Raw genomic sequence first — 23,327 nt, 5'->3', positions numbered from 1 at the left:
GCTTTTGCATTAGAATAACTCAATTCTAAATTGAGAGAAATCCCTCCACTGTCCAAGATTCTGATGTGTATTTGGTTCTGAAATTTGTTCCTGTTCTATAATCCAGAGTTTCAACCTTCCCAGTTTGATTTGGTTAGATGGGTGCCTGGAATCCACCTGGTTGACGGTAGCAAGGAATATGAAGTGTTTATCACCACGAGGGCTTGTCAGTGGTAAATAATTGAGGCTTCAATATGGTGGAGTCATTGCCTAATCTTAAGAATCACCTGGCGTGTTTGTGGACTATATTGTTTCCCAGGGCGCACGCCAGTCCTGTCAACTCAGAAGCGGGGAGGGGAGGAGGCAGGGAGAAGAGAGGAAGAACCTGTAGTTCGAACAAGCGCTTCGAGTGAACTGGATCAGGGCTTTGGGAAAAACTTGCGTACATTGTGCTTTAACTTCATGATACACTGTAACGTGGAGCTTCAAGCTCTAATCTTAAACCGCTGGGGAGGTGGAAAATGAGGAGGGCGGGTGGAAGAGGTGATAGAGTTCAGTGGTCCTGCTTCCACTGTTTACTCCAAAGCCCAGTCAAAAGTGCGTGCTTTCAGGGGGGGAAGAAAAATGAATATGGCTATAAGGAAGCAACAGTTGTGTTGAATATTAAAGATATACGTTAGGGGGCCGGCCCCATGGCCGAGTGGTTGAGTTACTGCGCTTCGGCGGCCCAGGGTTTGGCTGGTTCGGATCTTGGGCACCGACATGGCACCGCTCATCAGGCCATGCTGAGGCAGCGTCCCACATGCCACAACTAGAATGCACCCACAACTAAAAGTACACAACTATGTACCGGGCAGCTTTGGGGAGAAAAAGGAAAAATCTTTAAAAAAAGAAAAAAGTATGCATTAGGAAGGGAAAGCAAAAGAAAAAAAATTGGTTAATGAGGAGCCTCCAGTAAAAATTGGAGACCATTCGAAAAAGCAAGTGAAGAAACACGTGTGGTGTTGAAGATTAACATCTAATTTAGTTATTTTTTTTGCTGAGGAAGATTAGCCCTGTGCCAGTCTTCCTCTATATGTTGGTTGCTGCCACAGAGTGGTGTAGGTTGGTGCCCAGGATCTGAACTCGTAAACCTGGGCCACCAAAGCAGAATGTGCTGAACTTAACCACTAGCCGTGGGCTGGGCCCAGCATCTAATTTTTTTTAAGTTTGTCATTTGTATGCAAAGTTTGAAAATGACATTTTTGTGGTTGCGTAGAAAAATGTGCATTACTGGAGAACGTAGGTAAGCCTGAAATGGAGTATAAGCCTACTTGCCTCTGGAAATAAGCACTTAATAGGAAGCATGAATTACCTTGTATATAAATTTATCAGGTCTGCTTTGACTTCCTTTGGTTCTAGAAGTAGTATGCAGAAGAATAAAGTCGGGGGTATGGTTAAAAAGCAGAGTTCTGGGCCCAATCCTTGTGATTCTGCTGTGATAGGCATGAAGTGTGGCTGAAAATTTGCGTTTTTTACAAGCACTACAGGTAGTGATACAAGAGCTGTGCAAACTGCAGCAGGCCTGAGGCAGCCCACCAGCCAAGAATGGTTTCTACAGTTTTTAAAAAAGTATTTTATTGAGGTCATATTGGCTTATAACATTGCATAAATTTCAGGTGTATGTTATTATGTATCAGTTTCTGTATAGACTGCATCATGTTTCTACATTTTTAGAGGGTTGCAAAATAAAACAGTAAGATGTGACAGAGATTTAAGTTGTTCTTTGCAGACTAAAATATTTACTACCTGGCCCTTTACAGAAAAAGGAGAAAAATCTCAATTTAGGCTCATCAGAAACTACCATTATCAAACTTCTGGCAGCACTTCTGAAAAATGATTTAGGCTTGAAAGAAGCCTGCAAAATTCATCAATTGTATGGAACTATCTAAGAGAAGAAAGTAGTTGATTGTAGCACTTACATGGAGCTTAAATTTTTTAGATTGGAGTGACAGTCTTTAGGTAAAATACTTGACAAATTAGTAAATCAGGTATATTCAGTTATTTTCTGTATTTAATTCACCGTCTATTAATTCAAGGTGTGTTTTAAGAAAATTTCATAAGTAAGAGTTTGTGTAGAATTCCCCCCTTCCCAAAATACATCTATTTTCTTTTAAGTGGAATGAATCTATTGTGTGCATGTGTGGACGCATCTTGTCTCCATTTGAACATTAGGCTGTTTCAGTTTATTCACACAAATCATTAGTAACACAGACATTAGTGCTGACTTGTGCACATATGTAAGTTGCATTGTCATCCTCACACTGTTGAAAACAGTTCACAAGACTATGTTACCTCACTCGCCATTAAGTCAACAAATATATAGATATGACTTTTTCTATTTAAAAGTTATTGGATCTGGGGCCAACTCTGTGGCCTAGTGGTTGGGTTCAGCGTGTTCTGCTTTAGAGGCCAGGGTTCATGGGGTTGGATCCTGGCTGTGGACCTACACCACTCATCGGCCATGCTGTGGTGGCAACCTACTTGTGAAATAGAGGAAGATAGGCACAGATGTTAGCTTAGGGCTAATCTTCCTCAGCAAAAGAAAAAAAAAGTTAGGGGCCAGCCCCATAGCCCAGTGGTTAAGTTTGCGCGTACTCTGCTTCGCTGGCCCAAGGTTTTGCTGGTTTAAATCCTGGGTGCAGACATGGCACCATTCATCAAGCCATGCTGAGGCGGCATCCCACATGCCACAACTAGAAGGACCCACAACTAAAAATACGCAACTATGTACCAGGGGGCTTTGGGGAGAAAAATAAAATCTTAAAAAAAAAGTTATGGGATCATATTAAAAAACTGAACCATAACAATTGTGTAGCTAGCGGCAACTCAAGTATTCATGAGATCTTCCCACTTTGAGCATGTTAGATTGCTTTCACAAATTACAAGTTATATTGGTAGAAGGACCAAAACAGAGCTAAAAGTCAGGCCTGTCTTCGTGAGTTGGTATGTATCTCTAGGGACCTTCTCCCATCCCACCCCCACCCATTTTATTGTGTTGTTTCACTTTGTTTTCTGAACTTATTTCAGGTAAGTCATTTATTTTTCCATCTTGTTTACCCGTCTGAATGGGTAGAGCTAAAGAACTTAAGCCTGAAAATATGATCTCAAACATTTGCAATTAGGGAAATTTATCGTGCTTTTTCTGGTTGGTTTTACAATTTAAGAAATTTAAAACAAGAGCTCCCTAAGGACAGAGAATGCACCTTGCCATATATTGTGTGATGAAATACTTACTGCATTTAAAGCATCCTTGTTCCAATGGAAAACCCATCTCTGACCAACCTAAGCAATTAGGGGAATTTATTGGTTTGTGCAGTTACAAAGTCCAGAGGTAGGACTGGCTTCTGGTAAGGCAAGATCCGGGGTTTCAGATTGTCACCCGGACTCCATTTTTCTCCATGACTTGGCTCTGCTTCCTAAATGTTGGCTTTATTCTCTCAGCCTGCTATCTCCTTGTAGAATGGCTGCCAGCAGCTCTTAGGGCTATATACTTTTAGATTCAAATCCAGCAGAAAAAGTTCTCTTCCCCAGTATTACAAACAAAATCTTGAAATTGAATTTCGCTGGACTGGATTGTCCCAATTTGGGACACGTGTCCATCCTTGAATCCCTTTAAGTTGCCAGGGAATGGGATGTGTAGGTTGGTTTAAGCCAATTCATGAGCTTGGTGTGCCTCCCCAGCCAGATCAAATGGCTGGAAATTCCAGGTACTGTTAGGAGAGCGCGTGGCTGCTGGGCGTCAGCCAGAAATGCTCACTGCTCTGAGCCCTAGTGAGACTTTGGTATTGGAATTCTTTGTTTTGTTACAAATCCTAATTTTCGTTAGATAGGATTAACCTGTAGATAAACTTTCTAAGTAGAAATGTTGGAAGAGTGGGGGGGTAAAGTGGTTCATGAGCCAATTCATGCATTATCTAGGACGGGGGTTGGCTAATTTATTTTGTAGAAGATCACATAGAAAATAGGGCTGCATATGGTCTCTGTCACATTTTCTTTTCTTTTAAGCAACTCTTTAAAAATGAAAAAACCATTGTTAGCTGGAGGGCCAAATCCACCCTGCAGGCCAGAAATCATCCATCCATAATTTAGGAGCTTGTTTAGAAATGCAAAATCTGGGGCCGACAGGGTGGCGCAGTGGTTATGTGCGCATGTTCTGCTTCTGTGGCCCGGTTTTGTTGGTTTGGATCCCGGGTACGGACATGGCACTGCTCATCAAGCCGTGCTGTGGCAGGCGTCCCCCATATAAAGTAGAGGAAGATGAGCACGGATGTTAGCTCAGGGCCAGCCTTCCTCAGCAAAAAAAAGAGGAGGATTGGCAGCAGATGTTAGCTCAGGGCTAATCTTCCTCAAAAAAAAAAAAGCAAAAATCTCAGACTTATCCCACCCCAGTCCTACTGAATTAGAATCTGATTTTAACAAGATGATTTATAGAGGCCGGCCCCATGACCAAGTGGTTAAGGTCGCATGCTCAGCCTAGATGGCCCCTGTTCACATTTTGGATCCTGGGCACAGACCTATTGCTGCTCGTCAAGCCATGCTGAGGTGTGTCCCTTATAGAAGAACTAGAAGGACCTACAGCTAAGATATACAACTATGTACTGGGGGGCTTTAGGGAGAAAGAAGGAAACGGGGAAAAAAATGGAAGATTGGCAACAGATGTTGGCTCAGGGCCAGTCTTCCTCACGGGGGGGGGGGGGGGGGGGGGCCGTGATTTGTATATACACTAAAGCTCCCAAACCTGTGCTAGATCTCAGCCCTAGCTAAACCTGAGAATCACCTGGAGGAACTCTTGAAAACACCAATGCTTTGGTTCTACCCCTGCTGATTCTAACTTAATTGATATGAAGTGGAGCCATGGTACAGTACTTTTAAGAGCTCAGCAGGCAATTCTAATGTGTAGTATAGCAGAGGAAAAGCTGTTTTCCCTCTACCAATGTTAGGTTCCTTGGTTGGGGCCCTCTAAATTAGACTGACAAAAGACAGATTAATGAGAAAAAAACAAGTTTTTGAACTTGTGCACTGCACAGACACATAGGAATATTCAGTGATGAGTAACCCAGAGGGGTGGTTAGAACTTGGGCTTATATAGCATTTTAACCAAAGAACAACAGAGTTTTAGAGAAATGACAAGACAAAGAACTTTGAGTTTCTAGGGCAGTAAATTGTGGGAAGGTAATAGAGAACTAACGGAAGATAGGGCAAGTTAGTAAAGTTGGTTATGTAGATGTCTCTAGTGCCTGCTCTGGGCTCCTGAGGCTCTAGAGTTGTCTCGTGATTAACTTCTGTCCTTCCTGGTAGAGAGAGGAGAGTGGGTACACCTTTACAAATTTATATCCTGCTTTTAGGCAGTTAGGGGCAGGGCAGAGAGCTTTTTTTGTATCTGCTTTTTCTCAGTTGCCTTCAACTCAAAATAATCCTTATTCCAAAGTGGTATATTTGGGTGTCATATTCTGCTACTCTTTAGGAATCGGGATTGAGAATTACTGTTCTAGACTAAGCTTTCAGAGTCATAGCTGCCTCTGCCACAGCTGATGTGGTCAACTTAAAAACATGGCCACAATAATTTGCGGCGCCTCTCATCCACAGTGGGAATCTGTTTCCCTATTCTTTGAAGCTGGGTCGGCCTAGTGACTTGCTTTGACCAGTAGCATGGGGCAGAAGGAATGTACAAGGTCCAGAGTCTGGGTCTCAAGAGGCCTTGCAGCTTAGTCTTTTCCCTCTTGGAACACTCCCAATGCCATGGTAGAAGCCCCTGCTAGACTATTCATTACTGAGAGATTACTGTTGATGTGGAGAGAGATGGCTGGCTGACAAAGTACCAAGGCTCCAGATGCGGGAATGAGACCATCTTAGATTCTCCAGCTGCAATTGAGCAGTCAGGTGACTGGCTGCCTGAGTGACCGCAGGTGAGACCAGCAGAAGAACTGCCCAGTTGAGGACAGCTGGCTTACAGAGTCATGAGCAATAATAAATTAGGGTTTTAGGGCGATTAAATTTGGGGGCTGTTTAATATGCAGTAGTAAATGAGACTCTGGGGAAGCTGCTGCCAAAACAGGATCTGCTGACCCAAGTAAGAACTATGCTGCCTGTGCCATTTTCACTAGCAAAATTGATGCCTTGTGTCCTGCCTTCTCACTAAACTCAGGTTTTTTTTTTTTTTTTTTTTTTTTGAGGAAGATTAGCCCTGAGCTAACTACTGCCAATTCTCCTCTTTTGTTTTCTGGGGAAGACTGGCCCTGAGCTAACATCCATGCCCATCTTCCTCTACTTTATACGTGGGGTGCCTACCACAGCATGGCTTTTGCCAAGCGGTGCCATGTCCACACCCAGGATCCAAACTGGTGAACCCCGGGCCACCAAGAAGTGGAATGTGCGAACTTAACCTCCGTGCCACCGGGCCGACCCCCTAAACTCAGTTTTGACTTCAGATATTGTGCCAGTGTATCTGATTAGCAGACCCTAATCACATCTGGAACCCTAACCAAAAGGCTACCTGGGAAATACAGTTTTTAGCTTTCTAGTCCCTGCAGTGTATGAATTTACCCTAGGTAATAGGAATAGACATTCAATGAGCCAAGACATAGTAGTTAATTCTATCCAACAAGTTCTGGATGTCCAACCATAATTCCCTACATATATACACACACACACACACACACACACATACATATATATATGTATATACATATATACACACACACACATACCCTTAATATATGTATTCTGCATCTGAATTTAACTCTGGGGCCAATGTGTGTAAGATGTTCTTGGGGTCCTCAGCCTCATGCTTATTTCTGTTGAGATTCTCAAGGTAAACATTATTCTAGGCAAAAGGTCTGGCTTTGCTTCAAGTCTGGATTCCCAACCTGGTGTGTTTGTGTTCCTTTTCAAACATTGTGCTTCAGAATTTTAAATGAGTTGATGAGATTAACACCTGCCACTTTAAAGGTATTGTGGGTTAGGAATGCCTTTGGCTGTAAATAGGTTTATTGTTGTTTAAATTAAACTAGCAGTCATTCTTGACCCTTTCTTTCTTCTAGCAGATAATTACTGACCTTTTCTTTATTATGTCTGGATTTGGTGGTAGAGATACAATGAATGCAGAAGTGATAATCTAGTTGTGGTCCAGGCAATAAATGAGATAAGTGTAAGAGTATATTAAGGATGCTTTAGGACTCTAGGAGTACAGAGGAAACACCCAACCTGAGGGAGTTAAGGAAGGCTTCCTGGAAGGGAGATAAATGAACTAAATTCTGAAGGGCACACAAAAGTTAACACAGGGTAGTATGTACCAGAACAAGAGAGTAGCATCAGTAAGTTTGATGGGCTGATGAAAAATTCTTGTGGAGTTTAAAGCAGGGGAGCTTTTACATTTGTGCTTAATAGCATTGGAGGATGAAGTGGAGTAGGGCGTTAGTGGAACCAGTGAGATCTGTTGGTAAATGGTAGGGTATTCCAGGCCAGAAGGAGTGAGCGAAGGAGTTGTGTTGGAATTAGAGATTTTTGGCCCTCTCAGAGGGCATTTGAGGAACTGTTGAATGGTTGAGGAAAGAAGATCATGCAACATGTTAAAACAAAATGTTTGAAGTTAAGTAGCTGTTGCCCTAATCCAGGCGTGAGGTAAGGGATAGATTAGGGATGAAAAAAAATTGTATTTGACAGAGTTGGTTTTTAATTGGGTGGTAAGAATAAAGATGAGAGAGAACTCCAAAATGACTTAGATTTTTAACCTCAGTGATTGAGAGAACTGTGGTCCCACTAGAAGGAAGTCAGAAAAATGGAGCTGTTTGTAGAGGAAGATGAGTTCCCTTTGTTATTTTTTGTTTTTTTTTTTTTGAGGAAGATTAGCCCTGAGCTAACTACTGCCAGTCCTCCTCTTTTTGCTGAGGAAGCCTGGCCCTGAGCTAACATCCGTGCCCATCTTCCTCTACTTTATATGTGGTGTGCCTACCACAGCATGGCGTGCCAAGCAGTTCCATGTCCGCACCCGGGATCCAAACCAGCAAACCCTGGGCCGCTGAGAAGTGGAAGTGCGAACTTAACTGCTGTGCCACTGGGCCAGCACCATTTTTTTTGTTTCTTAAAGATTGACACCTGGCACCTGAGCTAACAACTGTTGCCAATCTTTTTTTTTTTTCTGCTTTATCTCCCCAAAGCCCCCCGGTACGTAGTTGTATATCTTAGTTGCAGGTCCTCCTAGTTGTGGCATGTAGGATGCCGTCTCAATGTGGCCTGACAAGCAGTGCCATGTCCGCGCCCAGGATTCGAACCCTCGGCCGCCGCAGCGGAGCGCATGACCTTAACCACTCAGCCACGGGGCTGGCCCCTGAGTTCCCTTGTGAATATATTGGTTTTAAAGTGATGGGGAGCATACCCAAGTAGAAATGTTCGAAATATAGTTGGAAATACAAGACAAGAAAACTGAGGTTAGGAGTAAAGAAATATATTTGAATCATTTATTTTCTTAGAAGTCATCTAGGCCACAGAAATGAATTTATTCTTTTATTCAACCAAAGTGTTTCAGGGGCTGGGTTACAAAGATGAGAAGGCCTGTCTGATTTCTGCTTTCACGGAGCTTTGAGTCTAGAAGGATTGTATGTTTAGAGTACAGTGAAAACAAATAGGAAGGGGCCTCCACATTGTCTACCTGGGGAAGTTACATTTTTGCAAAAGAAAAAATGCTTCACGAATTTGTATGGGTTGAGTTTGAATGGAGTGTGTGTAAAGGAACTATTGGAGCCTCTGAGCATATTTGTCATTAAGGGATAGGAGAGCAGAGGAAGCCATCAGGAAAGTGAATTTGAAGAGCAGGGAGTGCAATCTTCCCAGGAACTAGGGCTAGAAGGTGTGATCAGTAGTGTCAGATGTTTTGAGGAGGCCAAGCTATAAGGACTCAAACAACAAAATCCTTTACAAAACATTTGGTGGGTGTCCCAAAACTGATAGATAAATGGGGGGAGAAGTGGGAGAAATCTATCACTTTATAATGGTACTTACAAAGGAAATAGTTATTTGAATTTGGAGCGACTTCAGGAATGATACTTACATTTAAATGTTTGTTCTGGAAAGTGACCAGAATTCAAACAAAGTAACAGAGCCATTCTGTTCTAATTCAAACTGACAACTTGGAGTTCTCCAGCTTTTTATAGGACTGCAAACTGTGTAGAGGATGGATACAAATTATTTTGTTGATTGATACAGGAACAGCTCAAACAAGTTCCCTCTAAAATGGCTGTAGTTTGTGTGTCTCCGTTGCCAGAAGGGCACAGTTCGATGTTTTGTCTTTGAATCCTACCTTGGAGTAGGAGTCTTGGCTTCTTTGCGGCTACAGAGTGAGAATAAACTGAGATGGTGACACTGCAGGCAGGCCAGGTCGGGAGGCTCATAGAGGTTAATGTTTGCAAGATGCAGCTCTGTTTCTAATCTTTTATTTTCCCCTGTAGGTTTAACTTTTTTATTCAGCAAAAATGTGGATTCAGAAAAGCACCCAGGAAGGTTGAACCTCGAAGATCAGACACAGGAACAAGTGGTGAAGCATACAAGAGAAGTGCTTTGATTCCTCCTGTAGAAGAAACAGTCTTTTATCCTTCTCCCTACCCTATAAGGACTCTTGTAAAGCCTTTGTTTTTTACTGTTGGGGTAAGAGCTCATGTCACCAGGAGTTACCTGCCTTGCTGCGGGTGCAGTGTTAAAGTACCATTGTCCTATTTGGGCTCCCTTAAAGTAAAGACGGTGGAGGAGGATCAGAAGGATCTGGGAATCTGGGGTCATGAATGATTGTAGCAGAGAACGGGAATTTAATAATTGTTGAATCTAGTTCACTTATGTAAGCCCTAGAGAAGAAACTTCTGGGCCTCTTATTTGGTATAATACTTGAAGTGATCCTAAGTTGATATTTTGATTTTATTTGAAAGTTTCTAGCTGCAAACAGGCCCCAGAATATGGTGAAGTTAATAAAGTAGGAAACAAATGTTCTTTTCATCTAATAGGTTTCACTGTGCCAGATGTTCCGTCTGTTGGTTTGTAAAAAGCAATGGAAATGAAATATTGCCCTTGGAACTGTGTATAGATCTATTTCTCTCAAATTTCTTTGGTAATATATAAATTTTATATAGTTTACAGGCTGTGCATTTGGATCAGCTGCTATTTGGCAATATGAATCACTGAAATCCAGGGTCCAGAGTTATTTTGATGGTATAAAAGCTGACTGGTTGGATAGCATAAGACCACAAAAGGAAGGAGACTTCAGAAAGGAGGTAAAGATAAACATGGCTTGCTTTCTTCTAGTGGATCACAATTTTTGAAATCTGGTTATTTGTGAAATATTTTTAGTTAATGGCAATATTAGATCAGTAGATGTGAAGTAAGTACATTTAATCTTCTTTAGAGTCATTTCATCGCAGTGTTTATTAATGTTTTCTGTGTCTGGCAATGTTGTATTTGACAGTGTTCCAAGAATTTTGTCCCTCTACCCATGTGTATCAAGAATCACCATGGATAGTTGTTCAAAATTAATGTTTTGGGGCCTCTCCCAGCCCTCCTAAAGCTTAAGAGCCACTGTTTTACTTGCAATACCCTGCTGGATTATTTTAGAGTAAATATTAGAATCACAGGGAGTTTTTCAAAATATTTATGCCTTAGGGGTAGAAATACTACATGGATTTCAGAAAGCTTCTCAGTGATTTGCTGTTTACATACTTCTGGTGAATACCCACTGTTGAGTGTTTCTAACTGTGTTCGGGGGGTGAGGATGCATGAAGCGGGTACAAATATAGAGCTTTTCATTACTTCGCCTGCAAGTCGATGGCCCTGTTTCCTCTGAACTGTTTTTTAATATATTTATTGCCTTTTAGATAAAACATATGTTATTTATTTCACTTGACAATACTTACTGAGCACTGAGACCATAAGCTAATATGTGGGTCTGGATCCATTTGGTTTTTAAGCACCTTCATTTTTTTATGACATAGTGCCCCTCCAATTTGGAGAAAGGCCTGATGGCCTCTTCAATTTCCTCCTTCCTAGGAACTTATTCCTGGCCAGTGGGAGCCTGAGACAGCAGCCTTGGGTTTTCTTTTTCCTAGTGATAGTTGAAGCTTCCTTTAAGTAGAGAGAAAGATTCATTCCTCCTGATTCCCCGTAGACACACACGAGAACCATGATCCCTACCTGTTTTAGAGAGGCTCTGTCTTAAAAGAACAATGTATATAATATTTGCAGGTGAAAACTACAATAACTATCAATGATTTTTATTCAGTACAGTATGTTTGAGAGGCTAGTAAAACTGACCTAGTCCATAATCCCGAATCCTTTAGAAAGCTACAGATTTCAAGCATTATCTGCAGTATAGAGTTTTTATACCAAATGGTTCTTTAGAATGGTGAAAAATGACACAAGTGAGGCCTGCCTGGTGGTATAGTGGTTAGTTTCAGTGGCCCAAGGTTCATGGGTTCAGATCGCAGGTGTGGACCTACACACCACTCGTCAAGCCACACTATGGCGGCATCTCACATTCAAAAATAGAGGAAGATTGGCACCAATGTTAGCTCAGGGACAATCTTCCTCAAGCGGAAGGAAAGAGCAAGACTGGCAACAGGTGTTAGCTCAGGGTCAATCTTCCTCACCAAAAAAAAAAGACACAAGCAATGTACATAATTTTCATCCAAAGATAGATTTATTTATAATAGTTAAACAAATGATAGGTTATAAAATATAAAACCCATGCCTATTAAAGAAAATTGAAACAATATATAAATAGAACATGGGAAGTAAAAGTCCTGGGAACCCCTGCCACACCCCTATATCTATAGTGAATAAGGTCTGAGAGCTCATGCATAGTTTAATTATAATTATAAAAATGGAATCGTTATTATATATGGATCAATATACATATTGATCTCTACCTATTTTTTTTTACATTGGATTTCTTTCCATATTAGTGTACCAAGTCTGGTTCAATTTCATAGTTAGAATATATTTTTTATTAAAAAATTATAATCATGAGGTGGTTCTAGACCACCTGGTGGCCTAATGGTTAAGTTTGGTGCACTCTGCTTCAGTGGCCTGGGTTCAGATCCGAGGCACAGACCTACACCACTCATCAGTGGCCATGCTGTGGTGGCAGCCTGCCTACAAAATAGAGGAAGATTGGCAACAGATGTTAGCTAAGGGCAAATCTTCCTCAGCAAAAAGAGGAAGATTGACGACAGATGTTAGCTCAGGACAAAGCTTCCTCAGCAAAAACAAACAAAACCTTTAATCATGGAAAATTTCAAACGGATAAATAAGTAAAGAGAATAGTATTGTGAACCCCTGTCATCCAGCTTCAGTGATTATTGACACGTGGCCAACTTTGCTTCATCCAAATCCCCTTTCTTTCCCTTTCCTCCCCACCACTGATTACTGTAAAGCAAATCTTAGGTATATTTCATCCATAGGAATTTTAGTATGTGTCCCTGAAAGATTAGGATACTCACTCTGTCTGTTTCTTTTTGTAAACCTCAATACTATTATTATACCAAAACAAACAAGCAAGCCAACCAATTTTAGTAGAAAATATTCTCAGTTAGAATTTTAAAACTAGATTGGACCTTGGTGAATAATCACTTACTTGATGCCGTTCTGTATCTAATAGTGTGCTAGGAGCTTTACGTATATTCCTCACAATACTGCTGGGGATCTCTTACTATCTCTGTTGTACACATCAGGAAACTGAAGTTCAGAAGTAATTTGTCTGAGGTCACAGAGCTAATCAGTGCCTCTGTGTAGAGAATGTAGGTTATCTGCCTATAAAGAACTGGTGCTTTCTACTATTCCACATATTTATTATGTCTGTTGTTCACTAGTAATTTTTACAGATGAAGAATCCCTCTTTTACGCACAAAGCGTTTTCTTTCTGGCTTTTCGTTTTCCTAGCCTGAAAGTATTTACCATATGGTGATATGCAATTTTCCTTCTGTTTTAGATTAACAAGTGGTGGAATAACCTAAGTGATGGCCAGCGGACTGTGACAGGTTTGTGTTAGCTTACACGTTTTAGCCATTCAAGGGAAGAAAAATCAAACCAAAAGGTACAGTATGTCATAGTCAATGGCTTTTGTACCATGATGATCAGTGGTTCAGAAGACAGAGTCCCTGTACCTTCAGGCTAATGTAATGGTGTAAGACATGGTGTGGCGTAAAGGTACACATGATGCGCTGGGTTAGTTGTTTTCTAATTTTGATCTAATATGGTACTGATCAAATGATCTATCTCTGTGGAATCCTAGCCTGTGAAATATGTTATGAGTAATGATGATGTCCTCTATTAAAGTAACTAAAGGAGACATTGAATAAGGACCTTGTTTATGCGGCATGCTTTGTACACGTTCTCTCTCTACCTCACAGGGTTGCTTACAGGGTAGTTATCTCCCTTTCTACAGGTAAGGAAACTGGCTTTCCGAAAAGGAACTTTTCGAAGGCCACACTGCTAGTAAGTAGTAAAGCTAAGTTTCAAAACCCAGGTCTGTCTCATTCTGAAGCCGATTTTCTCTTTTCTACACCATGCTGTTTATAAAACCCTCGTTAAATATAAGCATAGCATGCATATCACCATGATAATTTTATTTTTGTTTTTCGTAAATTTTTATGGAAAGACAAATCTGGGTCTTTAAGGAAACAGTACAATATTTTGCGGACTTAGTTATTTGAGAAATTTGGGGAAATAGATTTGTAAGTTTTTTGAACAGGAGTGCAGATAGGAAAAAAAATCTTCCTAGAGAAATAGCAAAATATTTCTTTTTCTCAAATATGGTTAGATTTAATGGTACTTTTATTTTCTGCATCTACCCAAGTGGGGAAAAGGTGCTTATCTTTTTTCATTCAGACTATTAATTTTTCTGTCTCCTTGTTGAAACCTGATCCAGTCTTCAAGCTTATGGTGCAGACATTGCTTTCTGCAGGAAGTGCTTTCTTTTTTCTGAACTCACTGTACTTTTTAATCATGTATTATACTACCTGCCTTATATAATTATACACGTAGCATCTTTGAGGACAATGATGACATTTTTCATTTTGTTATAGCACCTAGCACATATCTTGCGCACAGTAGAGGTACCCAGGTAAAATCTGTTGAGTCAGTAAATGTTGAATGGAATCTTGAATCAAAGGATTGAAATTTTTCAAAATATGTTGCCATACTGTAGAATTGATTAGGCAGTGAGGTCTTAATATATATGATAACTTCTGAGATAGCTCTATAATAGTGCATCTGTTTCCATTGGGGTTAATGGGATGTTTTTGGTTTGTCTGCTTTTTTTCTGAAAGTAACCAAAATTAACAGCATTTCCTTAGGTGTTAGCAAAGCTTTGATTTCTTCTGATATTTTCAAAGTATCTCACGATTAGTTGATACCTCATGTCCTTTGAAGATGGTGAAGATTTTATGCTGTTTGACATTTGAAGAAATCTGGGGTCTGAATTTAAAACCTTTCTCGTGCCAATCCATAGTTTATTCAAAGCACTTGGTATTTGGAGATAATTAAAATCAGAGTTCTTTCCGCTAGCCGCCCTTTTTTTTTTTTAAGTCAAATCAGTCATTTGACATGAAGGACATAGCAGTAGAGAGGGACAGACATTGTGATCTAACTAGCAATTTGAGTGTAAGGTGCTTCAAACCACAGAAGTGCGAATGGTCGTGCTAGAGATCTTAAGTCCTTCTTGTCAGGTTATCTAAGTGACTTTTAAAGGCTGAGAAAATGATTTGTTCCGTGTCACCTCAGGCTTCTCTTTTAGGAAATAATTATTCTGGTAGCAGTGATTCTAGCTTTACAACATTTGTTAGTGATGCTTAATAATCAATTAACTATATGGGAAGATTCTCATGGTTAATAAACTTGTGCTTTCGTTATGTCTTTTTTCTTTTCAGAGGGGCAAGTTCGTCCAGCTTACCTTGCTTAGCTTTCCTGATTGCTTCCCTTAGGCTGATCCTAAGTGAGGTTGGCCCAGCTTCTGGTTTTAATCGAGGATAGATTTACAGGTGACACATTCAGTCTGTGCCTCTCTCTCCTTGGATTGTAGGTGTTCTCTGTTATTTTTTTTTTTTAAAGATTTTATTTTTCCCTTTTTGTCCCCAAAGCCCCCCGGTACATAGTTGTATATTCTTCATTGTGGGTCCTTCTAGTTGTGGCATGTGGGACGCTGCCTCAGTGTGGTTTGATGGGCAGTGCCGTGTCTGCGCCCAGGATTTGAACCAATGAAACACTGGGCCACCTGCAGCGGAGCGCTCAAACTTAACCACTCAGCCACGGGGCCAGCCCCTGATTGTTATTTGTTTTTGTGTTTTGAAAGAACTTGGCAAGTCCTTAGGAGGCACTGACCTAGAGTTTCAAAGCTCTGTGAGACCAGTGTGCTTCTTTGCTTTGTAGTATTCACACCTAGATGGTGGTGGCATGAAAGTTCTAGTCGGCTAAGGATTTCTCACTGTCACACCAAACATTTCAGGGAAGCATTCCTTGCTGTCTGAAGGGCTCATAATTTGGATGGCAAGAGTTTTGGATATAGCAAGTTCCGACAGCAGAATGTTTTATCCAGATGCGTTTGGTTCTTGAGCTTGAGATAGCAAGGGATATATCAACTTTATCCATGTATCTTTGGTTCCTAGGTTTGGAAAAGAACAGTTCAAATCATAGGGAATACTGTAATTTGTTTCATTGTTCAGGTGGAGTCCAGTGGTGAGGTGAAAAGCACCCTCCCTTAGAGCCTGTGTCAGGTTTGGAGTCCCTGGTTTTGGCTCTTCTATCTCAACCTGTCCCTGGAAATCACTTTTTCAAGATGTGCTAGAGAACTCATCTTAATCCTTTTTGTTTGGTTGCTTGCTTTGGGGATTTTTTGGGGTCTTAATTGTTACACAGAAATATCTCCCCAAACTTTACATTGCTCTGAAAAAAAGTTTTTTCAGTTGGTATTTGTGGGATGAGGGGTGAGTGTCAGGTAGCGTTCTTCAAAGTTAGCCATGTCCCTCGTGCTTTTACATTTCATCTAGTCTCCTGTTCTGTCTGTTGGCCTTGATCCACAGATTTGGAGGTCCCAGGCAGCCCTCAAGGAGAGTATTTCCCCCTTTCTGGCTTTCAGGGATGCCTATGAGGCAGTTGCCAGGTTTTCCTGTTCGCTCAGCAGAATGCTGACTACTGTATTGGGATTCAGGTAAAGCCTAGAGGGAAGAACCTGCCAAATTATCCGAGCCAGGAGGGGACGGAGAGGTGGAGGATGGGAAGAGAAATCTCAGACTGTGCCCCAATTCCTCTACTGGTCCATATCTGTTGTCAGTTCCAAGTTTAGGCACCACTGTTCCCCAGCCCCTTGACCCTTCTGCCCCAACTTCTCAAGTCCCTTCTTTTTTCTTTGCTATTCTGTTTCTACCAGGATTGGTTTATTTTTTAGTTTCAATTTTCTCTCCCCTTATACCTTTCAACAGTTTTGAGCTATACCTCCCAGACTAAGGTCTCCTTTCCTATTCCTGAAGTTGCTAGTAAGGCAGTGTTTCACTTGGTCTTCTAGCTAATCTTGACCTTTTAATCTCTCACTGTTTTTCTTGTAACTCTTGGCTTTCCAGTCTTCAGACAAGTTATTTCTGGAGAAAGAAAAACAAAACTAATTATTGGGTGCCAACGAGGTTTCAAGTACTGTGCTAGGTACTTTACATATACATATATACATACTACTATTAATCCTTATTATTAATCTTAATTATAAGAGCCTTGTTACTGGTATTTTCATTGTTCAGATAGGGGTAACTGAGGCTCAGAGAGGTTAAATAACTTGTCTGAGATCACACAGCTAGAAAAAGTGGAGATTGGAAACAAATTTACTTCTTAGTTCAAATAATGTGCTTTTGATTATGTCCTTTCACTTTGTACTATAGCAAACCATCACTAATTACCTTTCTGGTAAACCACACTGCTTCCCCCCATCCTGGGTATCTGGATGCTGATTCACAGCCCAAATTACAGCAAAGTGTCTCAAGGTAGCAGACAGGCACTCAGGGAAGAAAGGGAGCCCTTTTTGTCTACTTAGGTTAGTCTTTGTCATTGTAAAATGAATAAATGTTCATGGTTAACAGATTAAAATAGGGTTAAAGAATATATAAATGGAAAATAAATCTCTCTAGTTCTGCAATTTCCCCTCCCCGTACTAACCGTTGCCTTTTTAGCTATTTGTGTATTCTTCCAAAGCATCTACATATAAGTGTTTATAGCCGTCTGTCAATGGTTTAAACACAAATGGTAGCATGTAATACATACTCTTCTGTACCTTGATTTTTTTTCCACTTACTATTTTAAAGGACATTCCATAACAACACAAGTAGGTCTGTTGCTTTCTTTTTTTTATATTTTATTAAAGTATAATGTATATAGAAGAATGTGCACATGTCAGATGTACAACTAATTTTCACAAACAGAGCACATGTAACTAGCACCCAGATCAAGACATGGAAATTACCAGAAACCCAGGTTCATTCTTTTTAATGGCATTGTAGTAGTCCATGTAAATGAATACTATGTAACAAGTCTTCTGTTAATGGATATTTAAGTTGTTTTTAGTATTCTATAAATAATACTGCAGTGAATATCCTTTAAAGCTATGCTTTTTGGTGAGAAAGATTGGCCCTGAGCTAACGTCTGTTGCCAATCTTGCTCTTTTTTTTTTTCGTCTCCAAAGACCCAGTACATAGTTGTATATCCTAGTTGTAAGCAGTGAATATCCTTTATATATAGGTCTTTGCACCCTCGTGCGACTATATTTTTAGGATAAGTTACTGGAAATAGAGTTGCTAGGTCAAAGAGTATGTACATTTAAAATTTTATGTGTTGTTAAGTTGCTTAAAAGAAGTTGTATGCCAATTTAAACATCCTCCAACAATGTATAGAGTTTAAATCACATTGATTTCTAAAGGTTGCTCACGGGGAGGTTAGATATTCTCATCCCAGGGAGGGTGGTTAGTGATTATTGTAAAGGCCTTTGTCTCTCTCATTGTGAATTTGCCCCATTCTTTCCATCTACCCATATTAGTTTTGAACTGTCTGTATCCAAGTAGGAGGATGGAAGATGAATAGTCTCTCTGGATTTCCTCTTGATTCCAGGAAGCTGTGTGGCCAGTCCTTAACTAGTTTTGTTGATACTGCCCAGGAAGAGAAATTGTAGCCACTGTGTGAGGCCGACCTGTAGTCCTGGTTCCCAGGGAACCTGAGGCAGGAACCACTTGAGCTCAGTTCTTTAGCTGCTGTGGATGTGTGTGCTTGCCAGCGCCTGGACTGGCCAGGTCTGGCTTCCTTCAGATAGAGGAGCTGTGGAGGGGTGAACTGGCCCACCTCAGAAACAGAAGGGAGCCTCTACTTACCTTCTGGACTCCAAGGGGGATGGAGTCCTTTTTCACAAAAAGAGCCCTGCTTGGGCTAAGGAGGAAAATGTGACTGAGGTCACTGAACCAAGCAGTGCTTCTGAAATCACTGTATCTTTCTTTTTAATTGAGATATAATTCACGTATCGTAAAATTCACCGTTGGAAAGTATACAATTCAATGGTTTTTATTATATTCATAAGGTTGTGCAATTATCATCATCATCTACTTCCAGAATATTTTCATTATCCCAAAAAGAAACCTCATACCCATTAGCAGTCACTCTCCTCTCCCCCTTCTCCTCTTAGCCCTAGACAACCACCACTAATCTGTTTTGTTTCTTTATGGGTTTGCCTTTTCTGGACATTTCGTATAATTGGAGTCACATAATATGTGGCCTTTTGTGTCTCCTTCTTTCACTTAGTGTGCTGGTTTCAGGGTTCACCAATGTTGTGGCATGTGTCAGTACTTCATTTCTTTTTATGGCCAAGTAATATTCTGTTATTTGGTTATATCGCATTTTGTTTATCCATTCATCCATTGGTGGGCATTTGAGTTATACCTACCTTTTGGCTGTTATGATAATGCTGCTATGGACTTTCATGTGTATGTTTTTGTGTGGACATTTGTTTTCATTTCTCTTGCTAATAAACCTAGGAGTGGAATTGTTGGGTCATATGGTACTCTATATTTAACTTTTTTTAAAATTGTGGTAAAAAACACATAATGTACCATTTTAGCTATTTTTAATTGTACAGTTTAGTAATGTTAAGTATATTCACATTGTTATGAAACTTCTCCGGAACACTTTTCATCTTGTAAAACCGAAACTCCATACCCATTACACAACAATTTCCCTTTGCCACTTTCTGTTTCTATAAATTTGACTATTTTAGATACCTCATAAAAGTGGAATCTTAGAGTGCTTGTCTTTTCTGACTGGCTTATTTCACTTAGCATAATGTCCTCAAAGTTCATCCATGTTGTAGCATGTGACAGGATTTCCTTCCTTTTTAAGACTGAATAGTTTATTTCAGTGTTGTGTATACCACATTTTGTTTATCCATTCATTCATTGATAGACATTTGAGTTGCTTCCACCTCTTGGCTATAGTGAATAGTGCTGCTGTGAACATAGGTGTGCAAATATATCTTGGAGATGCTGCTTTCAATTTTTCTGCATATATACCCAGAAGTAGGATTGCTGGATTATATGGTAGTTCTATTTTTAATTTTTTGAGGAAGCTCCCTACTGCTTTCCATAGCAGTTGCACCATTTTACAATTCCACCAGCAGTGCGCAAGGATTCTAATTTCTCCGCATCCTCTCCAACACTTATTTTCTGCTTTTTTGTTTTTGTTGTTTTTGATGGTAGTCATCGTAATGAGTATGAGGTGACACATTGTGGTTTTGATTTGCATTTCTCTGATGGTTAGTGATGTTGTGCATCTTTTCGTATGCTTGTTACCCATTTGAATGTCATCTTTGGATAAATATTCAAGTCCTTTTTCCATTTTGATCAGGTTATTTGGCTTTTTTCGTTTTTGAGTTGTAGGAGTTCTTTATGTTTTAGATATTAACCCTTTATCAGATACGTGATTTGCACATATTCTTGTCCCATTCTGTAGGTGGCCTTTTCACCTGTTAATTGTGTCCTTTGTGTAAAAGTTTTTAGGTTTGATGTCCAATTTGTCTATTTTTGCTTTTGTTGCCTGTGCTTTTGGTGTCGTATCCAAGAAATCATTGCCAAGACCAATGTTAGGAGGCTTTTCCGCTATATTTTCCTTTTATTTTTTTGAGGAAGATTAGTTCTGAGCTAACTCCTGCCAATCCTCCTCTTTTTGCTGAGGAAGACTGCCCCTGAGCTAACATCCGTGCCCAGCTTCGCCTACTTTATATGTGGGACGCCTACCACAGCATGGCTTGCCAAGCGGTGCCGTGTCCGCACCTGGGATCTGAACTGGCAAACCCCGGGCCTGCTGAAGCAGAGCTCACAAACTTAACCACTATGCCACCAGCCAGCCCCTCACCATTTTAATTTCTGTCTCTGTGAATTTGCCTGTACCTCACGTAAGTGGAATTATTCGCTGTCCAAGTGGACCATTCACTGTCTCTGAATTTGCCTGTGCCACTGGGCCAGCCCCTCCCCTATATTTTCTTATAGGAGTTTTATAGTTTTGGGTTTTATGTTTTCTTTAATCCATTTTTAGTTAATTTTTGTGTATGGTGTAACATAAGAGTCCAAGTTCATTCTTTTGCATGTGGATATCCAGTTGTCTTTTTGAAGAACTGCCAAATTGTTTTTTCAAGTGGCTGCACCATTTTACATTCCCTAAAGCAGTATGTGAAGATTCCATTTGTTACTTCCTGTCTCTTTCCTATATACCAGCAACTACAATTTTTTTGTGTGTTTTTTTGTTATGGTGAAATAATATATAACATAAAATTTACCATTTTAGCCATTAAGTGTACAATTCATTGGCATTAAGTACATTCACGTTGTTGTGCCACCATCACTGCTATCCCATTTCCAGAACTTTGTTGTCATCCCAATCAGAAACTCTGTACCCATTAAATAATAACTTCCCGTTTCCCCTTCCCCTTCGTCCCTGGTAACCACCATTTTAATTTTTCTTTTAAGTATTTTATGACAAGTATTTTTTGTTTTTTGCTTGAGGAAGATTGTCGCTGAGCTAACATGTTTGGCAGTCTTCCTCTGTTTTGTATGTGGGACACCACCACAGCATGGCTTGATGAGTGGTGTGTAGGTCTGCACCTGGAATCTGAACTTGCGAACCTGGGCCTGCTGAAGTAGAGCTCATGAACTTAGCCACTATACCACCAGCCAGCCCCTCACCATTTTAATTTCTGTCTCTGTGAATTTGCCTGTACCTCACTCACGTAAGTGGAATTATAAAATGTCTTTCTGTGCCTGGCTTCTTTTGCTTAGTATACTGTTTAAGCTTCGTGCATACTGTAGCATTTATCAGAATTGCATTCTTTTTTAAGGCTGAATAACATTGCGTTGTATGTACACACCACATTTTGTTTCTCCATTCATCTGTTGATGGGCATTTGGGTGGATTCCACCTTTTGGCTATTGTGAAGAATGTTGCTATGAACATTCTTTACAAGTCTCTGTTTAGAGTCTCTGCTTTCAGTTCTTTGGAGCATATATTTAGAAGTGGAATTGGTTGATCTTGTAATAATCGTGTGTTTAAATTTTTGAGGAATTGCCAAACTGTTTTCCACAGAAGCCGCACGATTCTACATTCCCAGCAGCAATGTATAAAAGTTCCAGTTTCTCCACATCCTTGCCAATATTTATTTTCCCTTTTTTTTTTTGATAGTAGCCACCCTAATGTGTATCAAATGGCATCTCATGGTTTCGATTTGCATTTCCCTAATGTCTAGTAATGCTGAGCATCCTTTCCTGTGTGATTGTCCATTTATTCTTCTTTGGAGAAATGTCTATTTAAATCCTTTAAGTTGTCTTTTAGTTGAGTTGTAAGAGTTCTTTATGTATTTTGGAGTCTAGACCCTTAATAGATATAGATATATGATTTCAAATATATTTTCCTATTCTTTGGTTTGTCATCACTTTATTGATAATGTTCTTTGAAGCACAAACGATTTTAATTTTGATCAAGTCCATTTTATCTATATTTTTATTTTATTCCTTGTGCTTTAAGTTTCATCTCAAGGAAACTGAGGCCTAATTCAAGGTAACAAAAATTTAGAACTACGTTTTCTTCTAAGAGTTTCATAGTTTTAGCTCTTACATTTAGGCCTTTGATTCATTTTGACTTAATAATCATATTCAGTTTGAGGTAGGGGTCCAAATTCATTCTTTTGCTTGTGGATATGAGCTTGTCCCAGCATTTGTTGAAAAATTTTTTTTCCCCATCGAATTTTCTTGGGACCACAGTAAAAAACCAATTGACCGTAGATGTATGGATGTACTTCTGGACTCCTAGTTCTATTCCATTTATCTGTGTGTCTATCCTTATGCCATATTGTCTTGATTACTGTAGCTTTGTATTGTAAATTTTCCAACTGGAAATTGTGAGTCGTCCAATTTTGCTAATATGGAGTATTATATTGATTGTCATATGTTGAACCAATCTTACATTCCTGGGATAAATTTCACTTGGTCATGATTTATAATCCTTTTTATATGCTGCTGGATTTGGTTTGCTAGGATTTTCTTTCTCTTTTTTTTTGAGGAAGATTAGCCCTGAGCTAACATCTGCTGCCAGTCCTTCTCTTTTTGCTGAGGAAGGCTGGACCTGAGCTAACATCTGTGCCCATCTTCCTCTACTTTATATGTAGGACACCTACCACAACATGGCTTGCCAAGCACTGCCATGTCTGCACCCGGGATCCAAACTGGTGAACCCTGGGCCGCTGAAGCGAAACGTGTGCACTTAACCGCTACTCCACCGGGCCAGCCCTTGCTAGGATTTTCTTAAGGATTTCTCCATCTGTGTTCGTAAGGGACATTGGTACAGTCATGTGCCGCGTAATGATGTTTCAGTCAACAACAGACTGCATGTACATTGGTGGTCCCATAAGATTAGTACCATATAGCCTAGATGTGTAGTAGGCTGTACCATCTAGGTTTGTGTAAGTGCACTCTGATGTTCACACAATGACAAAATCACCTAATAATGCATTTCTCAGAATGTATTGCTGGCATTAAGTGTGATGCAGAACTGTAGTTTTCTTGTGATATCTTTGCCTGGTTTTGATATCAAGATAATACTGACTGCATAGAATCAGTTGGACATGTTCCTTCCTCTTTTGTGTTTTGAAAGAGTTTGAAAAGGATTGATGTTAATTCTCCTTTATGTTTGCTAGAATTTACCAATTGTAGTAAGTTGAGTAGTGTCTCCCAAAATTTATGTCTGCCCAGAAACTCAGTGTGTTATCT

The 23,327-nt window shown here is 40.0% G+C and overlaps 1 protein-coding gene across 4 annotated transcripts in view; it reads left to right on the top strand.

The window, feature by feature from the left end:
* The window catches only part of PARL (presenilin associated rhomboid like), a 53,402-nt gene that overhangs the window by 5,319 nt on the left and 24,756 nt on the right, over positions 1 to 23,327 (top strand). For 3 of the 4 annotated variants that reach the window (XM_023623398.2, XM_001496700.5, XM_001496686.5), the window contains exons 2-4: positions 9,465 to 9,660; positions 10,137 to 10,277; positions 12,986 to 13,034. In XM_023623398.2, coding sequence (XP_023479166.1) covers positions 9,465 to 9,660; positions 10,137 to 10,277; positions 12,986 to 13,034 — 386 coding nt within the window. Of the gene's footprint in view, positions 1 to 9,464; positions 9,661 to 10,136; positions 10,278 to 12,985; positions 13,035 to 13,441; positions 13,492 to 23,327 lie in introns of all 4 variants that reach the window. The other variant, XM_070243356.1, reaches the window with a different exon arrangement.

The sequence above is a fragment of the Equus caballus genome, chromosome 19, assembly GCF_041296265.1.
Source record: "Equus caballus isolate H_3958 breed thoroughbred chromosome 19, TB-T2T, whole genome shotgun sequence".
Lineage (NCBI taxonomy): Eukaryota > Metazoa > Chordata > Mammalia > Perissodactyla > Equidae > Equus > Equus caballus.
Note: the sequence above shows the minus strand (reverse complement) of the source record. Positions and strands in the feature narration are given on the sequence as shown.